At 42.7% G+C, this 21,165-nt stretch overlaps 1 protein-coding gene across 8 annotated transcripts in view; it reads right to left on the minus strand.

Annotated features, from left to right (window-relative positions):
• Window positions 1-21,165, minus strand: part of Magi2 (membrane associated guanylate kinase, WW and PDZ domain containing 2) — a 1,336,576-nt gene that overhangs the window by 309,454 nt on the left and 1,005,957 nt on the right. For 4 of the 8 annotated variants that reach the window (XM_085684176.2, XM_085684175.2, XM_087902372.1 and 1 more), the window contains 3 exons: window positions 5,555-5,676; window positions 5,105-5,230; window positions 3,302-3,484 (listed from right to left, as the gene is read on the minus strand). In XM_085684176.2, coding sequence (XP_085540302.2) covers window positions 3,302-3,484; window positions 5,105-5,230; window positions 5,555-5,676 — 431 coding nt within the window. The remainder of the gene's footprint in view (window positions 1-3,301; window positions 3,485-5,104; window positions 5,231-5,554; window positions 5,677-21,165) is intronic. The other 4 variants (XM_085684178.2, XM_085684177.2, XM_048433537.3 and 1 more) reach the window with 1 other exon arrangement.

Genomic DNA, 21,165 nt, shown 5'->3' on the forward strand with positions numbered 1-21,165 from the left:
TCTGTTACAAGACAGGTATTCAAAATTCAAATGGCACTTCTTCATTAAACATCATCCATCTATCTGTTCATCCATCCATCCATTCATCCATTGATCCATCCATCCATCCATCCATTGATCCATCCATTTATCCATCCATACATCCATCCATTTATCCATCCATTCATCCATCCATCCATTCATCCATCCATCCATCCAAACCATCCACCCAGTGCTTACACCTGCTGCTGAAAACAGCACCCACCTATCATACACAAAACCCTGGGTTCAGTTTCTCCGAATAAGGGAACCCAGAATGAGTGCCTGTTATTTACCCGGCAGTATGTTAGATCTGAACACCGTCAGCTACAGAGTAAGGTTTATGCTTAATTGGTTGAGAATTTATTCCAGAGTTTAGGTCAAAATATGTGCATGTTTATGATATTTAGAACTTTAGGAAATACGATGGTCTATAGTTCTTTGGCGTATATTGTAAGTGTAGTTAATCTTTCCCGTTTGTGACTCTGAACTTCACCACAAGTACACCCAAGTGGAAACACTAATACACACCGAGGTGTGCAACCCTCTCTCAGGCTTCCCTGATACTCTTGCATGTACCTGTCTTCCAACAGCTCTCCCCACTTGCCCAGCCAGCAGACATCTATTCATCTTTTAAAACCCTCATCATGTGAGGATTTCTCCTGCCAAAACTGACACTGTCTTCCTCTGTACCATTTCATTACCTAGATATGTATTTTTATTATTGCATTGGTATACAATCCACCAACATATCATTCATTATCTCTGTTTACACTGCAAATGTTGTGGGGATAGAAACATTTGTCTTTCGACTTTGCATCCTAATTAATTAGCAGAATGCTTGGCATGCACAGGCCTTCACTAAATATTTGCTGAACCAAAGAGCAATTCTTTTTTATCACAATTTGTCCAATTTTGTAGAAATACACTTATATGTGCTAAAATTTTCTTGTAACTAGATGCGAATATGTATTTCTGAATATTTAAAAAGCATTATATTTTGTTTAATTAAATTCTTTTCTAATAAAACAAATTACCATGCCTCCAAATGTTCAATAAAATGTTATAGCACGCTCCCTTTTAACAATTTTTGCTATTTAGTTCCCCTCTCTCCTGATGAGGGAGTGTTGTATCGCCAGTGGATCTAAAGCCCCTTCTAGATGTAAGCTGCCTAGAAATGCATTTCTCTTCCTCATGTCTTTGTAGTCTTGCTGCAATGCAATGGCCAGGAGTGGAAGGCTGGGGCGGTGTCTGTTAAACACACTAAGAGCAGACTCAATAGGAGATGCTGATCAGGCTTGGGCTTCTGGTTCTTTCCTCGCTATTAGGAGCTGATTTGGGGGTCTTCTTAAATGAAAAGAAAAGTGCTAAATTCTAAATAAAGCTTTGACTTTGCCGTGGAATGAGTCTTAGCCCATGGGGCGTGGCGAATTAGAGAGTCAAGGAGAAGGAGAAAGATTTACTGTACAGTCGCCTTGTGTTTGGTTTCCTCCTTTCTTTTCTAAAATTGAAACATGAATTCTGTGATACATCATAGAAAAGTAATTAGGTCCTTTACCTTGGAAAAAATGGATCTAATGGATCTACCAAATGTTTTGCAGAAGTTCAAGAGCCCTGGGGATGCTTTCTCTGTTAAAAACAATGCGAATCCCATAACTTGCTTTTGTCCTAACCGCGTATCGTAAGAGCGTTTTTCAGCTTGTTGCAGCGTGTATGGGTTGGGAGGGCGGCAGGGGAGTGTGAGTGCCTTCTAAACCTCTCTGGGTTAACTGTGGTGCTGGACGCCGGCTCTTGTAGGAAATTATGTACACATGAGTTTTAAAACAATTGTGTTTTCAAAATGTGATGCGTTTTGAAGTTCAAAGATACTTTTTTAAAACAGACACAGTGTATTGCATTACGTCACCCTTCTTTGCCAATGCCTCCCAGACACGCACCATTTACCTTTCTACCTATAAAAAGAAAACCCCAAACCATCAAGTCCAGCTTGGGCTCTCCGTGTGCTTTTGGATATATGGCCATCCACTGCAGTGTGGGCGCTAGGGCTCACACCTGGTCTTTGAAGGTGGTGTGAAGGTCAAACGTCCGTGTGGAGACCCAGACTGTGTCACACACACCAGTCCCTGCTGGTGAGAAGCACTGAAATACTCCCAGAGGGATCTTGGGAAATGACAAGCATAAAGAAACTAGCAAATAGTGATAAAGCTTTGGTAATTTTAAAAATAAGCAAATTCAAACGAAGTCCTCAATCTTATGTCTTCTCTCCTCAGACAAATGCCTTTTGGACTCATGGAAAGGATTCAGTTCATAAATATAGAATCACATCCGTGGTAGAACTTGTCTAACTCAGTTCTCTAACTTGGGCATCTCATAGGTTCCATTCAGAAAGTTGAGGGCATTAACTGAATCAAGGTAAAAAGAAATGCAAAAATGGTGATGGGCTTTATCTCTTTGCAGGTATAATTACAACACTTTCAATACTACCTAATAGGTTTTAAAAGTAACACCATGAAAATTTGAATCAGCGTTTTATAAACAGATGATGAAATTTAATTTACTTTTCTCCAATAAGGAAATTACTATTTGTAAATTATGGAACTCATTCTTGGATCAGGTAAGCGAATCACACATCAGACTGTTCATTCAGGCCGATTTCATTACTTCTTTTTTTTTAAAACTCTGGGAACTTTTGATATTTTGTTTTCTCTGTTCTTAACAATCTGGGTCTTTATTTCCATGTGAAATTAATTTCTGTTATAATTTAGATAGACATACAAGTGATTACATATGAAAACCAACTGATAATGACTAGAAAAAAACACATTAAAACATTGTAAAGGGACATATTAAAAGTAATGTTTTCGTAATTTTCCTCTATAAGATGTGTATACACACTTAAATATCTAACCCCAACGATTCAGCATATCAATACTGAAGGATTAACACAGGCTTAAGTATCAGTGGCTGAATACAAGTTAGCAAAGTGTGAGATGCTGACTTCATCCCTAAGAAGGAGCCGGCGATAACTCAGAAGAGGGCCGGTTCCAGAGTCTGCGGGACCACGGAACAGAGCGGCCAGTCTGAGAAGTGAGACAGAAATCGAATCTCCATATTGTTTACAAATGACTTCTGCTCAAAATCTAAAGTAGGGAAACCTATGACTTGACATTTTCTACACCAAAGTGACCTTTGCTTTTGGAATTAAGCCACCAAGCAATCTCCACGTCTTGTTTACAGGAAAAGAGTCGCTGCAGCGCCAATTCCCGGGCTCCAGGGAGCTTACCTGTCTCCATTTTCCCATCTTGCGCCGCGGGCCCATCCGGGATCACACTTTTCACCTGGAGAAACTCGTCCGGCTCATCGCCGCCAATGATGGTGAATCCAAAGCCCATGTTGCTCTTCTTGAGGGTGGTGCTGAGGAAGGTCCCCTTCAGTTGGGACGCATCCCGGGTGAAGAGCGGCTTTTCTACATCGGTCAACACAAGTTAAAAAGGGAAAGGCGTTTTTAAGACAAGTTATCAGAGACCAGCCAAGCACCGAGGAGCAATCCCTGCGAATGAGGGAGGCTGGCGTGGTAGAAGCGAGCATTGTGACCCCCTTGGGGAGGAGCATCGTCCTACAGGTGCAGAGCCATCCCACACATTCAGGAAGTCAGGCAAGGCTGCGGCTGGAGAGCGGCGGTTCAGGATGTGCTTTCTTGAAATCAACCCTCTAGAGGTTGAAAAGGGCTATCAACTGGCAAGACAGCCTTCAAATAACACGTGATTTACGACTCTCTCAACCGCTGAGCCATTTCTCCAGCCCCTGCCTCATACTTTTCTACTTCTGAGCGTTCCTAGAGAAGAGGGCAGCGTGAGAGGCTGCTCCGGCACAGAGCCTTCATTGCGTGGGGTAGAAAAGCAAACAGACTGGTTTAAAGACATTAAACATGTTCAGGTCACACCGACAGAGAAGCGGCGCACCTTGGGTGTACGCGCAAAGGTCGAAACTGCTTAGCGTGCCGACCTGGATGTGGGACCGAGTTCATTTTTGTTCCCACGGCTGTGCTGTGAGTTGTCAGGAATTCAATCAGTTACATACAGCTCTACTGACCAGAGAGTGTTTAGCACACTCTGAAGTGTGAGCAAAAAGCAAGCCAGCGTTTCTAGAAGGTTATGAATGTAAAGGTGACATTTTTTTTTTTTGGTAATACGTTGACATATTCAAATCGTATGCCCAAATGATCTGAACAGTACTTGAACCCACTCAATGAGTCTGGCCACTCATTTGTCATATGATGGAATTTTCCATCTACGAGTTCTGATAAATATGGTTCCAAGCACATCCAACGCTTTAAAAGCACAGTCACACGAAGAAGCAGAATTAATTATTTCTTAAATTTCACTTGTGACAAGTATTTTACTTTGCCTGGCTAGCGTAACTGGTAGACCCCAGGGCTTTAAGTATTTTATTCTAATTACTTTGTTGAGACAGGTTTGCTTTGCAGTCCAGGGGGCGCCTTGGACTCTTGGTCCCTCTGCCTCAGCCTCTGCTGCGTTAGGATTCCACAGAGCATCACACTTAGCTTTGGAGATAAGCACCTCATATCCTTTGTGAAGGTGGTGTGATCTGATTCTCACAGTCGCCAAACTCTAAGTAGGAGCTCAGTCACATTTTTTTTTGTATGATAATCTCATTGTCACGTTTTTGGTTTCATAGGATGAGCTATCAAACAGTGAGTCGTTATGATGAAATTTTAATTTATCTGTCCAGTTACCTGCCACAAATTATCTTTATTAAACTTCTCTTTAAAATGCAATTTACAGAAGCCCACATATAATCTTCTCTGCTTCCCTTCACCGAAGCAGGGCTTATAGGTGGAGCTTAACCCTGTATGAGACCTTTACATTCCTTGCAGAGTGCTGCCCGCGTGTGGTGTTGAAGCATGTGCCACGGACCCCGCTACCAGGCAAATGTCAGCCTCTCGTGGTTTGTGGGTTTGTTTTAATTTAGTAGAAGCGCAGACGTGGAGAAAAAGTGTACAGCCGCTCATCCCGCGAGGTGGCTCCCAGGTGTAGTCAGGTCTGCAAGCAGCCCTGGGACATACCGAGTGGCCAGAGCGTCCCTCTGCGGTCCGGCAGATAGCAGGACAAGTCATTCACACTGCGGGACCTCTCCGGGCCAGTACGGGGGAGGATGGATTTGGGCCTAGGTAATGTCACTGATGAGAGGCCTACCGTCACAAAGGAAAACAAGCCTCATTCCTATGCTCGAGTTTTCAGACTCTCTGCAGTTTCTTGTCCCACTACCAGTGACCCATCTGGCAAAAAGTAAAATTCCTTTAAGGGACTGCCCAGTGCTCTTAGCAAAGTTTACGGTAGCTAAATGCTTTAGTTTAAAAATAATGTGAGCATCCAGGTAAAGCTGCTGGAAGGGTCTAGAGAAGTCAAAGCAGACATTTTTATCAGGCCCCCCTACAGGTGTATCTATCTGGAAGAACAAGCAATCTGCCAAACAATATTCCCCTTGCATCCCCGCGTGCTGCCAGATACGATACCTCGGAAACCTGGGGCCTGCAGGGGCTTTGTTCCAAGTTCTGGGTGGGGCATGTTATGTTGCTGTAGCTTCCTTTTTGCTTCCAGGACAGGGTTTTCAAACTGGGTTCTTCTGTTTATGTGGCTGAAAGAGAAAATTTCAAATCAGGATCGCAGTGGGACCAAGTCATTTAGAAGAACATACGCGCGGCCCTATGGAGAGCAGGAGATTGAGGGACACCTTATCTGATTACCACCAAAGGTCTCACCCAGCATACACCACCAAACTTCTGAGGGGGGCTGCCCTGTGCACAATACACAATTCTGTGATAGTCGAGAACATTCAGTGACTCTTATCACATGCCGTTCTATTTACCATATGCATGAGACAGCCAACGGAACCAGCCGGGGCAAGCTTTCGGGCCTATTGTGTTCATGTGAGAGGCGTGTGGTGCGTTCAAATAAATGATCAACCAACAAGACTGAATAGCTCCAGAAAGTGATAGCTCCAAGCTTTCAAGTGTCGTCCAAGCTTTGTAGAGTCTCCGGTGTCAGCAGGGTAAATGAGAGGTGAATTCACTGTCAATGTAGCAGCAGCTAAGAGTAAAAACAATTTGTGCACTTAGCGTGTGCACGTGTGTGCACGTGTGTGTGTGTGTGTGTGTGTGTGTGTGTGTGTGTGTGTGTGTAGAAGATGAGCGCAAGTGTCCACACACAAGAGAACAACTTACAAGTGTGGAGCTTGGTTCTCTCCCTCCATTATGTAGGTTCTGGGGATCACACACATATTATGATATTTGTGGGTTATGCCTTCTGCTGAGCCATCTCACTGATTCACCAGACACACTTCTAGGGGTGAGACCCAGATGGAAAGGCCAGGATTCAGGAGGAAAATTCTCACGTAAGTGACAGGATGCCTGTGTAAGGTGCTTGCTGCTGAAAGCCTCTTCATGCTGAGATGACAAACTAGTGGACAGACCTGGAGGGACAGGAAGCCACGGAAGCCCAGCTAAGCCCAGGACTTTTGACGCCAGGAAAATATGCATGTTGATGTCACAGGTTGTTTAAGGAACGGAGAGCTGGCATCACCCTTGCTGACTAGTGGTGGCCACACCCCTCCGTCTCCAGGACTCAGACTTCTAAGAGGGGGCTGCCATGAACAGTGATCTCTGGTTCTTAAGGGCTCTGAAAGCATGGTGCGAGAAGGGTTCTAAGAGGGGCTGACCGCTAACTGCGTGCAGTTCCCCTAAATAACGACATAGGAACACAGATGCACGGTTAATAAAAACTCAAAGAGAGACATTAGGGTTCAACCTGAAGGCCAGAAAAGCAAAGCAGCCAGCCACTGGCTCTTACTGCAACCTCAGGCCGAAAGTGGCGATCCTGCCTCCCAGGAATCTGAGAATGAGACTGTGTCTGAGAGTTGTCTCCTCCTGTTTTATAATCTTCTCCAGGGCTGGGACTAAAGGTGTGCACTGCCCAGTTTCTATGGCAAACTAGTGTGACTACTGGGGCTAAAGGTGTGCATCACCATGGTCTGGTCTGTATGACTGGTGGGGCAGTTTGACTCTCTGATCCTTGGGCAAGCTTATATACTAGAATACAAATGAACTATCACTACAGTACACGGATAGGTCAGTGACTTATTCTAGACAGACCCCGTGCCCAGTCCAGTGAAGTTCTAGAACTTAATCAACGTGTCTGTTTCTGCAGTGGGTCTCTTATCTACATGCATGAAATATGTGATTTCAAATTGGCAAGTACGTATAGTTAACATGACATGCCTGTACACACACACACACATTCTCTCTCTCCTTTTCTCTCCTTCCCTCCTTTCCTCTCCCCTCTCTCCTTCTTTCTCTCTCTCCCTCTTTCTTCTTCTCTCTGTCTCTCTCCTTCTCTCTCTCCTCTCTCTCTCCTCTCTCTCTCTCTCTCTCTCTCTCTCTCTCTCTCACACACACACACACACACACACACGACACACCCACACACACCTATAAACAAACTCCATCTATTTTACTTCCTAAGACTACACATCAGAGAAGAGATAAAATAAACTCTCATCCACTCTTGTATTACGTATCAGATGTCTGGTGAGGTGGTTGGTAAGAATGATGACCGCATTGCATCTAATGCTTTCCTTGTGGGAGGGGTGGCAGACACTCTCTGACAATTTCAGCATCATTCAGATCTGTATTCAAATTCTAGCTCCTGCGTAGCTGAGTAACCTTTGGTAACTTGTTAAACCCGAGTCTCAGTAAACTATTCTCTAAAATGGGCACAATACTGTCTACTTCAATGGTTGAGAGAATTACATGTAACAGCCGATAGCACATCAGCTTTTACATCGACATGTTTAATGATTTCTAGTGGCTATTATCATGCACATCGCCTTCACTACCCCGTCAATATTTTAATCGCGTCCATCATTGCCATCATGAAAGTCTTTTGGGGGAACCTAAGAAGCACGGGAATCTTGTTCCAATACCCTCATTGTATTTAAAGGAAAAGGCATGGTTCTAAGAAAGTTCTTTCTTAATGATTCTTACTCTCTGCTCTATGGGCTTCAAAAAACAATTTGGAAAACTTCAGGCTACAGTTACTATGCATCAGGAAGGCTGGATTTGGAGGTTCTTTCTGCTATCCTCAGGTAAATTTGTTAGCAAAATCCTTCAAGTTTCCCTGTCATATTGTAGCTTTATCTTTGGTTAGCTCTTTTACCTTTGGTGTCCTTTGCTTTGGACACACTTGGGGCAATTCTCATGGGCAATACCCCTTTCAAAGTCATTTTTTACTTCCCTGCTCCTATAGCCATTTTAGGGTTTGCAAAAGACTTGACTCTAGAGGAGTTCCCAGGTCCAAGGAGAGATCCCCAGATTGTTCCTTGGGCAGCAGAGGAGAGGGTGCCTGAACTGGCCTTGTCCCATAGCCACACTGATGAATATCTTGCATATCACCATAGAACCTTCATCTGGCAATGGATGGAGATGATAGAGACAGAAACCCACATTGGAACACTGGACTGAGCTCCCAAGGTCCTTAAGAGGAGCAGAAAAAGGGAGAACATGAGTAAGGAAGTCAGGACCACGAGGGGTGCGTCCACCCACTGAGACAGTGGGACTGATCTAATGGGAGCTCACCAAGGCCAGCTGGACTGGGAGTGATGGAGCATGTGATCAAACTGGACACTCTGAATGTGGCTGGCAATGAGGGCTGACTGAGAAGCCAAGGCACTGGGTTTTGATTCTACTGCATGGACTGGCTTTGTGGGATCCTGGTTTGTTTGGATGCTCACCTTCATAGACCGGGATCGAGGCGGGAGGACCTTGGACTTCCCACGGGGCAGGGAACCCTGACTGCTCTTAGGAGTAGAGAGTGAAGGGGAGGTGGGGGGAAGGAAAAAGGGAGGCGGGGAGGAGATGGAAATTTTTAATAAATAAATAAATAAAAGAAAGTTTTAGGCAGTAAAAAAAAGTCATTTTTTTTCAAGTAACACTTACTACATTCATAGTACGATACTTGATCAAACGATCCATGTGGCATCTTGGGACAACTTCTAACCTTTCTTTGATCATCTGTATTTTTCTTACAAATTGACCCTTAAATGCCCCGAAGGCTTGTGTGTCAAAACCATGGATGGTCCTCAGCTTGGTGCCATAAGGAGTGGTGGAGACCCTCGAGAGGTAGGGAATGGGAGGTCCTGGATCACTGGGGCATGCCCTCACAAGCAAGTGTGAAACAATGGTTTGCTTCTCTTACTTCCTGGCCATGAGGAGAAGTGGCCTCCTCTGCTTCTCTCATTGTGATATACCACGTCATCACAGGCTTGGCACAATAGGGACAGATGGTTGGAAAGAGCAGATTCGGAAACTCAGGGGCAGGGGGGGGCTTTCTATTGTAAGTCTAGACATTTTGTTATAAAGCGGTGAACTGATTCATCACTCCCATTAGCTATACAGTGGGGGCATTAACATCGACTTCATGGCTGCTATGAGGGTAAGAGATGTGTTTGCAGAGAGCAGACAGCTGGAAGAACCTAGCGTCTGTTAAGTGTCATCTTGTGTTTTAGGAATAGTTATTATTTACTACAGCTAATATTAATGATGATGCTGGTAATGACATTGTAAGACCCATCCTATGTCCCCAGCCCTTTCTGAAGCCGGCCACAGAGGCATTCCTAGCCAGCAGTATGCTTCTTCTGGGGATGCTTAGTTAAGTTTAAATGGATCCTTTTATTACATCCTCAGCGAGAAGATTTGAGAGATTTCGAAAGAACAATAAGCAAACAACAATCAAGGTAAGATTATTTGAATCTAGGTGAGAGATAAACAGAGAAGACAGACATCACAGGGTCCTATTTGTTTACTAGAGTTGTGCTGTAAATAAGCTTTGAACTCTCTGAGCTGCTAACTTAACAAGAGAGAAGAAACAGCTATTCCCTTACAATATTTAAGATGTTATATCATTATTATATCATTAAGACTTCCAGTGACTGAGTTTTCTGGTCTTTTCTTTTCGAGTCTTTGGTGAAGAGGTCTCTGTGAAGCAGCATCATAGGACCCTAAGTGGTAATTTTTACAACAGTGAATGTCATGGTTCTGCCAACCTCATTATGGTGCTTTAATGATGGATCATCACGCTTCTGTGCTTTCCTGCATTGTGAACTCTTACGTAAGACCCCATGTGGTATTTATTGCTGTATATCACACACTTAACACACCGAAAGGCATTTAACTACTTGTTGTTGTGGAATATTAGCTGAAGATGTGTTACGTTCTTTCATACTGTGTAATATTTGTTTAATGATGTACAGACGTGTTGCATTTTTATGCTACATTTGTTTAACTCTGTGAAGCTGTGTTACTCTGCCTGTCTAAAACACCTGATGGTCTAGTAAAGAGCTGAACGGCCAATAGCGAGGCAGGAGAGAGAAAGAGGCAGAGCTTCCAGGGAGAGAGAATAAGTAGGAGAACAGAGAAGGAAGAGGTGGACTAAGGAAGGGAAAGGAGAGGAGGATCCCAGGGGCCATCCACCCCGCCACCCAGCCAGTCAGGGAGTAAGAAAGAACAAAACATAGAAAAAAGAATAAAGTAAGGTAAAATGTAGAACAGAGCAAAGTAAGATAAAAAGCAAAGAGGCAAAACATAGTTAAATAGGAACAGGACCATTTAAGTTAGAAAAACTGGCTAGAACAAGCCAAGTTAAGACCAGGCATTCACAAGTAAGACTAAGTCTCTGTGTATTTGTTTGGGAGCTGGATGGTGGGCCCCAAAAGTAAAAACAAACAAACAGGTGAAAACTACAATTTGTTAAATAACTATATGATGAAAATGTTAATGGTTTTCAAATATATGCCAGAGACTTAAAAATCAACCCCCCCAACCACCAAGATGTATCTTTGAAATCAACTGAAGTATTGAGTCTTTCGTAGCCTCTGTCCGTTCTCTGTCCATTTTCTTAGGTCATCACACACCTCATTTTATCCTCATTAGAGTCATTTTGACTTTGGTGGACATTAATTTTATCATCTTGAATTTAGTGGACAATTGAGAACTGGATCTTTGGGTCAACATGGAAGAGGGGATAGTGACTTTCAAGTGGCATTTGAAATAGACACCATATCTCATTATGGCTGAGGTGGTGGCAATGATTATTGACTCCAGGCATGCGGTAGGCAGTGCCCAGAAAGGACTTGTTGAATAAACGCTTCGACGGAGTCAGATATTATGAAAGCTGATAGATGCTAATGTTTTCCCGTTTCACTCCTCCACCAAATACATACTGTGACAGTTGAACTGGATGTGAAAGGTAGGGCTGGTTTATGGGTTACAGTTACCTTCCATTAGAGTAAATACCCATGTGATCCTTTAGGGCTGAGAAACTTTGCAGACATGTAGTTTCTATGGGGAAAAATGACATTTTTGGTGGGAAATATTTGGCTCAGAGGAGTTTCTAACTAGGAGAGCTGCTTAGTGTTGTGATAGACATATACTCACATGGGTGAGCATCACACTGGGCATGAGGCCTTGGGAGCTCCAGTGGGACAGCCACTCTTCCTACAGCCCACAAGGGCTCCTTTGGCTTCTGCTTCTCTGCAAGTTTGTCCCTTTGAAGTTCTCTGGATGTACTTAGAAAAGTATGCGTTTATTGGAATCTTAGTGTTCCCACGACTTTCTCTGGCTCCTCTTTTGAGTCCCTACTTATTAGCCATTGCCCCTTTCCACTTGAGTACCAAGATGCCGCTCTACTGGTAGCAAAGACAGACACTGCATCTCTTTGTCTACACACTACTCCTTTGTATGAAGAATTTTAAGAAGAATTCGTGATGTTTTCAATGCCATTAGGTTTTGATAAAAAGAGTAAAAACTACTTCAAAATTGGATAAACATCACTCAGTGCTTTGAAAGCTAAAGGAGAATAATAGCCCCAGACCCAGAGGGCCCTTCTGGGGTCAGCTCTCTTCCAAGAAGGGAGGACGGTAGAATTAAGAGCTTTGTTTTGGGGCTGAAGAGATAGGCCACTGGTTAAGAGCACTTGCTAACTTTAGAGAGGACTTAGTTAGGTTCCGAACTACCGCCCACACTAGGTGACTCACAGCCATGTATGACTCATGTTGATCTGACACCCTCTTCTGGACTCCTCAGGTGTCTACACATTTGGAACGTGCACACACACTCAAACACACACACACACACACACACACACACACACACACATCAAATAAATCTTCATAAACAACAACAAAAAGAGTTTTATCCTTGCAGTCGGGCTGATGACATTCACTTCCGTCTCTGTCACTTTTGTGGTGTGTAACCTTAGGGACATGGTTTATGCATTTTGTGCCTCAGAATTTTCTATATGTAAATCTGGCATTGACATTACATCAGACTTTGGAATTGCTGCGCAGTGCCCAGATAGAGTACTTCCAAAATGCCAGTTAGCAAAATCCATCAAATATTGGTTTTTAAAATCTTTTTACTAGGTACTATGTTAGAGCATGTAGGCGGGGACAATGATCATCAAGTGTGTGGTTTGGCAGGGGACTGAAAACAGCAAAACAAAAAAATTTATAAAATAAATTTGATATATAATAAAACCATGTCTTATAATATTTCAAAAAGCCAAAATTAAAAGTACAAGATTGAAGCTTAATGTTTTAAATATGTTATTTCAAAATATGAGCAATGGATGGATATAAAAATTAATACATGTTACTTTTAACTATTTACCACAATAATTGAATACAGCCTTTTAAATGGTTTCTCCCCAATCCTACAGTGAAGTGATAATCTCATTCCTGCAAATGTCTGTTTATTACTTCCCACCCTACCTGGGGATTATGAGTGTGTTTTGTGAATGTAATTGGGAAGCCTTAGTCATTCGTATCTTCCCTTCTTCTCTCCCTGTTCAAAACGGTTTAAAATACAAACAATCTTTAGTGGAATGAATTGTGTGTGTCACTTTACAACTGGCCACAAAATAATTAAAAAAGTGGGAGTTAATAGACTTTATGTTTGAACGGACTGTGATTCCTCAGTGGATGATTTGAGCTGTCACAGTTTAGAGTGAGAGCTTAGCTTGAGAAAACTGAACTCTAAAAATACGCAGCCCTCTACAAGGAGAGTCACCAACAATGACCCTAACGAGAGCCTCTAGGCTCAGAGAACTAGGGAATCCTGCAGGCGACATCACCGCCATCTGAAAGGAATCCCGAAGCTGACGTCACTGCCATCTGAAACTATCCAGGGAAGAACACTAATAGGTGGAGATGGACAAGCTATGGGTAAAACCATGACAGATTCTGAAGTCCCAGGACATGGAGAAAAATGTACGTTTATAGAAAACCCGAACTTTCCAGGTTTTCAGGTCCAATATTCATCGTGTGTGTGTGTGTGTGTGTGTGTGTGTGTATACGTGTGTGTGTATATATGTGTGTGTGTGTGTGTATGTGTGTGTGTGTATATATGTGTGTGTGTGTGTATGTGTGTGTGTACATGTGTGTGTGTGTGTGTGTGTGTTGGGGGTGGCACAGAAATGAATAGGAACAAAGAATAGAACGTTGGTGGTGACACCTGCATCACTAGTGTCTCAGCAGACTGTCGGGGCCTAGAGTCATCGCAATGTTTACATAATTAGCACTTGGGCTCCACTGGCATGTCCAGGAGATCAAAGCGTTGCAGACTGAGGGCAAGTGAATGGAGATTGTGCTAACAAATGATTTGTTTGTTCTTTTTCAACTTACAAATGTGCACCTCTGCCTTGGGATGCTCTTGGGATTTCCATCCCACAGTTCTTAGCAAGATGAAAAGAGGGTTTAGAAGGGCATCCCACTTGTCAAGCTGCTTAGTGCAAATTTAAACTTGCTTCATAGAGGCCTCAATTGGTTGAAATAAGAACACAAAGAGAGAGAGAGAGAGAGAGTCAGACCCTGGCTCAGTGGGCGGTATGCCTTTATTCACCTCTTCCTCTAAATGGGTAAACATTTTTTTTTTTTTGGTATATCTTCCCAGATGATAGGGGAAATCAGTCCAGATCTGCATAATGCCAAAATTCAAGAACACTGATTTGCGTGGTTCCGAGACAAGTGTATATTTACTTTTCAAACAGATTATTCACAGATGTGCAGGCAGACTATATCTGATAGCATTCTGGCAAGGTGAATCTCATTTGTTTTTCAGTTTTTATTATGAAACTGGACATTTCAACCACTCTGTAAATTATCTGCAGATATTCTGAAGATACAAATGTGAAATCACAGATTATTATTTTGGAATATATTTTATGTATATATATATGTATATACGTATGTATGTATGTATACATAATATTTTGAGAACTCAGGAGCTATATGCATAAAAACAGTGAGTGACTATGTTTTGGTACAAAAATCTAGGCATTTATGCATGCATTATATATTGAAAAATCAGAAGTGAAATGGCAGCAAGATGAGCCAGGAGACCTGGCTTCAGGTATCGTGGTTTCGAACCAGAAATCTCTCCTCCAAAAGTGGCCTTTTAGTTTCTCTAAAATGGCACGACACCAACTCTTTGTCCTTATTGACTCTGAGACTGAAGATGGATTGAGTCTTTCAGTTACTATGTATGAACAAGACCAAAGGTTTGTGTGGAGCAAAATGGGCTAATCAACAAAAATTAAAGCATGAGATGCTCATCGCAAACTTTGCAAAGGACACTCAGTTCTAGTGGCACGGAGTGGTGGAAATGTCACCCAGTAAGGAGGTGCCTGCGGGCTTGGGAAACCTGCACCATTACCACTCCTGTGGTGACTGAGGCTAATGGTGGCCTTCGCACACCACATGTGCTAATCCCACTGGCAAAGGAAAGGGATGTTTGCCGTCGGCGTTCTCTATGTCGTGGTCTCTCCATTTTACTTCTGGAGCCTCTTAGGAGGTAGAACTACCACTTTCTCATTTTCTAAAATTATTTTTCTCTTTTATATGTTTTGTGCTTGGTTTGGTATGGGTTTGTCGAGACAAGAGCTTTTCAGGGTAGCATTGGCTGCCCTGGAACTCTCTCTGTAGCCCAGGCTGGCCACGAACTCACAGCGATTCACCTGCTTCTGCTTCTGAAGTGCTGGGATTAAAGGGGCAGCACCACCATTGCCTGGTTTCCCATTTGTTTTTCTATTGTGGGTGTTGGGCACTTAAGCCACAACAAACATGGAGAGATCAGAGGACTGTTTGTGGGAGGTGGTTATCTTTTTCCACATTTGGGTTCTAGGCATCAAGCTTACGTTGTGAGAAGATCACTACTCAAATGTGACTCAAGTGAGTGGTAGCAGGCGAAGTCCCATCAGCCCTGACCCGCTGGGCCCACCATTTTCTCATTTCTGAGAGCAAAGAGCATGAGGCCTAAGGCTTCACTGAAGAGTGTGCTGTGAAGCCTCACAGAAAGCAGTCTGCCTGCTCCCAAGCAGGTCCCTCATGCTCCCAGACTCCAAGTGACTCTCCTGCACATTCCCCACTCTCCCACTCTCTTCACAGGGCTGTTTTGAGAGGGAAATTAGATTTAAAAACCATGAGCGTGTTTAAAGATGAAGCACTGTGCTAATGGAAGCTAGTGCAATGTTTGGATTCTCTAGGGTTTGGGAATCGAGGGTGAAACAAGGACAGTCAGTTTCTCAATCCCCGTCTCAGATTGCAGTGTGACTCCCGCCGGCTTAAAGGCTTGCCTTTACGTTTTAGCTTCTCTGTAAAATAGAAATAATAGCACCTGTCATAAAGCATTATGGTGATGGTTAAGTGAGCTTTATAAATCACCTAATGCATACCATATGCTTAATAATGGTAACTACTGATGGGGAATGGTGATGCATGCTTATAATTCCAGCACTTTGAAGGTGGAAACAGGGAGTTATAAACTGAAGACCAGTACAGGTTATATGTCTCAGCAATCACTGTCACCATCACCACCACCATCATTGTTGCCATAACAACCATCACCGCCACCACCATCATCAACATAAGATCCGTCATCACCACCACCACCACCATCACCATAACAACCATTACCACCACCACTACCACCACGACCACCATCATCACCATCATCATTATTACCATCAACACCACCATCACCACCACCACCATCACCATAACAACCATTACCACCACCACTACCACCACCACCATCACTACCACCATCATCATTATCACCATCAACACCACCACCATTACCATCACCACCACCACCATTACCACCACCACCACCATCATTACCACTAATAGCCGCTAAGTCAAGAGGCCCTCCTTGGAGATTACATATGAAGTCAATGTATCCAACTATGTTCTAGCAATACTACAGAAAACAAGATGGACGATCCCTCCTATCATCCTTCCTGTCGCTCTCCGTAAAAATAAGGGAGTTTGTTAACCTCTATAACTAAAGCATCAGCATTATAATAAACTCAGTAGTTAATATATAATACGAATTTAAAAATAATAATGGTGAGTTTATGAGTTTTTCTTTTTATGGTAGTGGACAATACAAGCAGGACCTCACAGATTCGAGGCAAATGCCCTAGCACTGAGTGACAATCATACCCTTTCTTTATATTTTGAGACAGGGTCTCACTAAGTTGTCCAGACTGGTGGTAAACTCACTTTGATGCTCAGATACAACCTCAAACTTCCCATCCTCCTGCTTCAGCTGCCTGAGTAGTTAGGTGTGGCTATGGGCCAGACCAATGAGTTTCTTCTAGACTAAGTTTATGTAAAATCACTAAACAGCATGCTTACCCAGAAAACGGCGTTTCTGACACTTTAGTTTACTCAGGCCCAGCCATGAAACACAGTTATGTTTGTGACAGATCTTGAACTCACTTTCCTTAGGTTGAAAGTAAAACTGAAATTTGATGGGAAATTTCTTGGGGATTCATCCCTTTTTTTGGTATTACAAGGGCGCAATCTGTCCTAAAATCATTTCATCTACTTAAAGACGAAAATCTGTTTATCAGTGTGAAAGAGGAACACTTAACAATGTTGCTTTTATTCTTAAATAATGGAAAAACACTCCCCCTCTAATATATCCATGCTAATAGTGTGTAAGGTTTTCTTCTTGAGGCTGGGGAGTTGGCTCAGCACTGAAGAGGACCAGGATCAGGTTCCCAGAACTCACATAGCTCCCACGAAGGTCTGGAATCCCAGTTCTAGGGTACCTGTCTCCCTCTCCAGGCATTCATGGGTTCTGTATGTATGTGGTATATAGACTTACATGCAGGAAAAATATTTATACAAATAAAAATGAAACAATAAATCTTAAAAGTATTGTTCTTACCCTAGATTTTGTCTATAAATGTATCTTTTATCTATTTTCCTTTTAAATAATAATCTTAGCAGTTCTATGTCTCTGTATACTCTGCATATCAAGTCCATTTTTGCTTTTCTTCACAGTCTATTGTAACAAATTACCATTTAGGGAAGTGGTCTTTTCACAAACTATTGTTTAAACACTAGCATAAAATATTGGTGATATATGTTGCCATCTAGATAAGCAAAAGTAGAACTCGAATGCAAATACTTTAAAAGTTTTTAAGCATGCTTTGATCTGCAGCTATAATGAGAAAGTAATAAGGCTTAATACTGGAAAATGGCCAAGTTTATCAATGCTAACACAAGATGCAGAGAATTTTCCTTGAACTGTAGGAGATCATAGTAATAAACCAATGTAAACCATTCATTTACCAGACAAGAGTCAGAGAGATCAGTGAAACTTCGTGCCGACCCATCTATTCAAATGTCAGGCACACAGGGCTGTAACCTAAACTGACATCATAATCCAGGACACAGAAAAGGGGTTTTGAAAAACATCTCCAAATTAATGGAGACATGAATTACATCTTTTATGTGGGCTGGCGTGGTATTATGGTCTGCCTTGCTGGTGGCCATCACCTGTCTTACTCAACTATAGAGTTTCTTAAAAATGACATCAGTTTCTGCTTGTTCAGTTTGTCCAGGTTCTCTCAGACCACTAAAAATGTTGGTCCCTCTTCTAGAGCTATGGAAGGCCAAAAGGACCAAACACCTGAAAACCACTTTAATTCTAAAGAGAATTCTGTTCTTTCAGCATGCAAGTCTCTGACACTACACAATCTCGGGGAATTTCGGACAATTTTGACTCTATGCGATTTTCACTGCCTCTGCTAGCTACAGAACTGATTTGTAGACCGAGAAATGACTCTGAAGTCTGTCCTGACAGAATGTTAGCAAGAGATACTCTGTAGCTCCTGCACGGGATGCAGCTCACTCAGTCTGGAGAGAATTTGTTAAGGTGGAAGAGTTGCTTCACGAATAGAACCATGACCTACTTATCACATTGCATTGGCCAGAGGCAAAGAGAGCTAGCCCAAGACAGATGCTGGCAACACGCTCTGAGTTACCTTAGCAGCCAGCTCTCTGGAGGTGGGTCCCTCCTTGCGCAGGAGGTACAACAAGACCCTATAGGTCCAAAGGTCCTCTCTGTGCAGAAATGCCTCTTCCCACACAGCTCACATCCGGCTAGGAAAGTTGTCTGCAACTCGCCTAAGCAACAACCCTCCACCCCTACATCTCCACAGTTCTCTCTGACTTTCTTCATGATAGAGTAGGAGGGAGCAAGCTGAGCACAGCACAGTGTCTCTCACTACCCCTGGTATACCTGACCCCTGTCTCTGGCCCGATGAGGATCAGGGTCGGTGTACCTCATACAGCAGCCTCTGCAGGAGTTGTCCCTGCCTGCTGGCTGCCACCCAGGGTCACTGTACCACTATTACAATATTTGCCTGTGTTTACCTTCTCCAAAAGGACCTAAATGAGGGCTTCATTTAATTTCATAAAACAATGCTTAAACTCCAGCAAACAGCAATATGGCTGTGCATACTCTTCTTTGACAAGTAATGTGGTGCTCAGCCCCAAATGATGCAACTTGACACAAGTCCTCAACTCGATACTCAGGGAAAATCCACAGAAGACGGAGCAGAAAAGTCCTAAGAACCGGACCAGGATGCCTGCTGAGATAGCCTTCTATCTATTATTCCGTGTCTGTGAAAGGGGAGCGGCAACCATGGAATCTCAACAGTGTGGCTCTGTAAACAAGACTTGTATAATGACATGCCAGCATGAATGGGGAAAATTTCCCAAGCCCCCATTGCTGAATGAGGAGCTACAGCTGTTCATGGCTGCTCACAGGGAAAACTGGTTTTCTCTGGAGAAGAACTCCCTGACAGGTCCCGTCCCAGGTAGTCAGCCTTAACTGCAGGCGCAGATGAGCAACACTGAATGGATAGTAATGCATTACTACAATATGCATTTACACAATAACAGTAGATATCGTATATTACTACATATACATACGTACATATATGCAAACATAATAATTAAAAAAGAGGTCATGAGCTTGAGAGGGAGGGAAAGGCCAAAGGAGGAGTTGGAGGAGAAGGGTTGGTATGGAAATGATGTAAATAACTATGTATAACCCCCCCCCCCCCGAAAAAAACCTCTTAAAATGGTCTCAGAGAAAAACTGATGTAGCAATATTTCCCTTTCTTTTGCTATTGAGGTGACATCTATTAAAGCTATGAAAGTTATTTGTGGAAAAATACCATTTGTGTTCCTCACCAAGCTATGGACAGCTCTCCCAGAAGGCGTGAATCCTTGCCTTCTTCAGGCTGAAGGAACTGGTCCACAAAACCATAAAATCCACATGGATCAAGAAGGGAAAGCAAAAAGAAAAGTCCTTAGTACATAAGGAAGGAAAGAAGGAAGGAAGGGAAGAGGGAAAGAAGGAAGGAGAAGCAACTAATTATAGAATGGGTATGTTTTCACACGTAGACGCTGTGACTTTCTAGTGTATACCCACAGAAAGCATATGCAATCATTTCTATTCTGGTAGTACCTCTTGTCTAACTCCAAAGCTTTTTGCTCCAGGGTCATTCACTAACTACAAGAAAACACTTTGTAAAGTACAAAATTTGGACAATATCTAAAGCAGCTGTTTTACTGGGGCCCATCTTGTTCTATGTGGCATAGCTCAATCTTACTGGCTATATGCCCTTGGAGACCTCAGAGATTTGGTTCCTCATTCGTAAACGTGGTGATTGGCACCTGGATAATGAATGTGGGGCATGCTGAATGCTAAGCTGGTGTCTTACAGAGGCTGTTTCTTGTATTATCACCACAGATGCCCAGCTACTTAAGATGACATACTTGCTAGGTAATTATACACTCTAATTTCCCTGTGTATGTCACTGGCACCTGCAGCCTTACCCTCTTGCAGTCCTTCCTCATCAGTATCACGTGACTTACAGAATTTCCACCAATGCTAAGGAAATGCTATTGTTATTTGTGCCTTTCCGGCCATGAGAGTAAGTTACTTATTTCTTTACAAATCAAAATTTCCCATAAAACTGTTCACTTTGTGTTTTATATTGTAATCGTGAAATTACTGGAAAATCAAGTGTTATCAAAATAAGAACTCACACACACGCACACACACACAATTATTTTTAGTAATATAAGCTAAACTAAAAACAACATTTTGGGCACTTATGACAAATTGTGCTACATTCTAACTCTGGAAGGAAAATGTCTAATGTTTTAGCCTTGTACGAGCATCTGTACATTGGTTTCTTGTTCTATGAAGTGGGATAATGACCCAGACTCCACAGGTCTCGGAGGAGGAAGAAATCAGCTTGGTCGCCTACAAAGACTGAGTGCTTATGGCATGTGTGATAAATGCTTTTCCCTCCCCACTGCCCGTTCTCTCTTCTTTCTCTTCATCCTTCCTCCTTTGCTATAGTCTGTCTCCCCAAGATCTCACATGCCAGGTAACTAACTGTGCAGCACATACGTGTGCGAAACAGTAACCGAGAGGTCCAGAAACTGGTCACACAATTCAGAGTACACTTGAGACGCTGAAGCCTTTTCAGCATCACGTCTGATCTGCATCTTCAGTTACATTAATTTCTTCATTGGGGAAAACATTTATTTCTTGAATACGTATTTAAAAGCATCAAAGATATTCTTGATATGTAAGAGGTGAATAAAGCTGAAACAGTACTGTCCAGTATCCAGACAATTAGAAACAGAAACAGTACCATCCAGTATCCAGACAATTAGAAACTGAAACAGTAACATCCA

This window comes from Myodes glareolus, chromosome 27 (assembly GCF_982192425.1).
Source record: "Myodes glareolus chromosome 27, mMyoGla1.1, whole genome shotgun sequence".
NCBI classification, from domain to species: Eukaryota; Metazoa; Chordata; class Mammalia; order Rodentia; family Cricetidae; genus Myodes; species Myodes glareolus.